The 1,557-nt window shown below is 28.9% G+C and overlaps 1 protein-coding gene across 1 annotated transcript; it reads left to right on the forward strand.

The window, feature by feature from the left end:
- Nucleotides 1-273: 273 nt before the first annotated feature.
- LOAG_15462 (hypothetical protein) lies at nucleotides 274-1,207 on the forward strand (the record flags this gene model as incomplete). The annotated part of the gene is made up of 3 exons (XM_003150953.1): nucleotides 274-413; nucleotides 623-709; nucleotides 1,045-1,207. Coding segments are annotated over 3 exons (390 nt in total), but the record flags the coding sequence as incomplete, so codon positions are not given.
- Nucleotides 1,208-1,557: the final 350 nt, after the last annotated feature.

Genomic DNA, 1,557 nt, shown 5'->3' on the forward strand with positions numbered 1-1,557 from the left:
AGATAATGGAAGGAATAAATGGTAAGATAAATAGGTAAAATAAATGGTAAGAATAATAAATGGTAAGATGAAGAAAGCAGTGATAAGGCATAAGAAATGATAAATGGTAAGGTGAAAATATGTTCAATAATAAGTGAAAATCACAAATGACTAGATAAAGTCTTCAAAAATAAGGGATAAGAAAAGATGATAAATAATTGGATAAGCGATAATTGTTTGTGATAAAAGATGAAATTCAATTTATGAATTTCAGGAATAGGATACTGTGTAATAATGATAGCATTTTATACGGATTTTTTTTATAACGTAATTATTGCCTGGTCATTGCATTTCTTTCTGAAATCATTCACGACCCATTTACCATGGGCATCATGTGATCATGAATACAACAGTATCGTATGCTATGAGCCAAGGTTAATTCAATCATTTCTATATTATATTAAGAGCATTATTGAGAAATTTTCAATTTTACAACTAATTTTTACACATTGTATTATTTTTTTGCATATTATTTTACTAATTAAATAATCATCTCATTTGCAATTTAAAAAAAAAAAGTCGGAGTAATTTTTGTTATGCAAAGTATTGTTATGTTTTATGACACAGTTCTCTGATCTTACAGCTGGAATGATGGCAAAGATAGCGAATGTGCTCAGCCATTAAATAAGTCTGATATAGGTGTTATCTCTGCTGCCGAGGAATATTTCTAGTAAATTGTTTCTTGATTTATAAAGACAAAATTTTTTTGAATTCAAAAGAACGAAGTCTTCCCAAATTATCGCTGCTATTATTATGATTATCATTCCCGTCATCCCCTCATTAGATTAATCGTCACACTCGTTAATGCCATCATTTTTTTTTAACACTAATAAGTTTGACAATTATTAACGCGATCACAATCCATTTAGCATAATTACTCATTAACGCAGCTGTCCTTAGCATTCCAAACATAGCTGACATCTATTTTATCATTAGAGCTTTCACTAGTATACTTTATCAGCCATCATCAGTAAACCTACGAATAATGTGTAACTCTGCTTGCAGTAAGGAATTTCTTGGCTTGCATATGCCTGGTGCAGCAAATTCATCAGTAGCACATTCATTAAGCAATCTTGGTCCACTTAATTGGGAAATGGCATTTTGTCTATTACTTGTCTATATCATTTGCTACTTTTCTCTTTGGAAAGGTATCAAAACGAGTGGGAAGGTTTGTTTCAAATTTTAATAAAATTTTAAAAAAATTTGAAGAGTTATATGTATGTTGCAGTACTACAAGATGATTTGAACTAATTAATTTATGATAAATGATAATTACCGAAATTATTAAAATGCCATCAGAAAATTGTTTTAGTTCCCATTTAAACGTAATGCAATGTAATCAAAACAAAAAAGCGTACTTAAAAATTTTTTCCATTCACTTAATCTCTTCGTTTCTTCGTTCATTTTTAATCACAACGCTGTAATGGTGAAAGATTACGTTTTTTTTGTGGAAATATCGACTAATTATTATTATTATTGCCAATTTAATTTATAGAATTTAAAGTAACTCCTCCTTTT

The sequence above is a fragment of the Loa loa genome (genome assembly GCF_000183805.2).
Source record: "Loa loa unplaced genomic scaffold supercont3.2015, whole genome shotgun sequence".
Taxonomy (NCBI): domain Eukaryota; kingdom Metazoa; phylum Nematoda; class Chromadorea; order Rhabditida; family Onchocercidae; genus Loa; species Loa loa.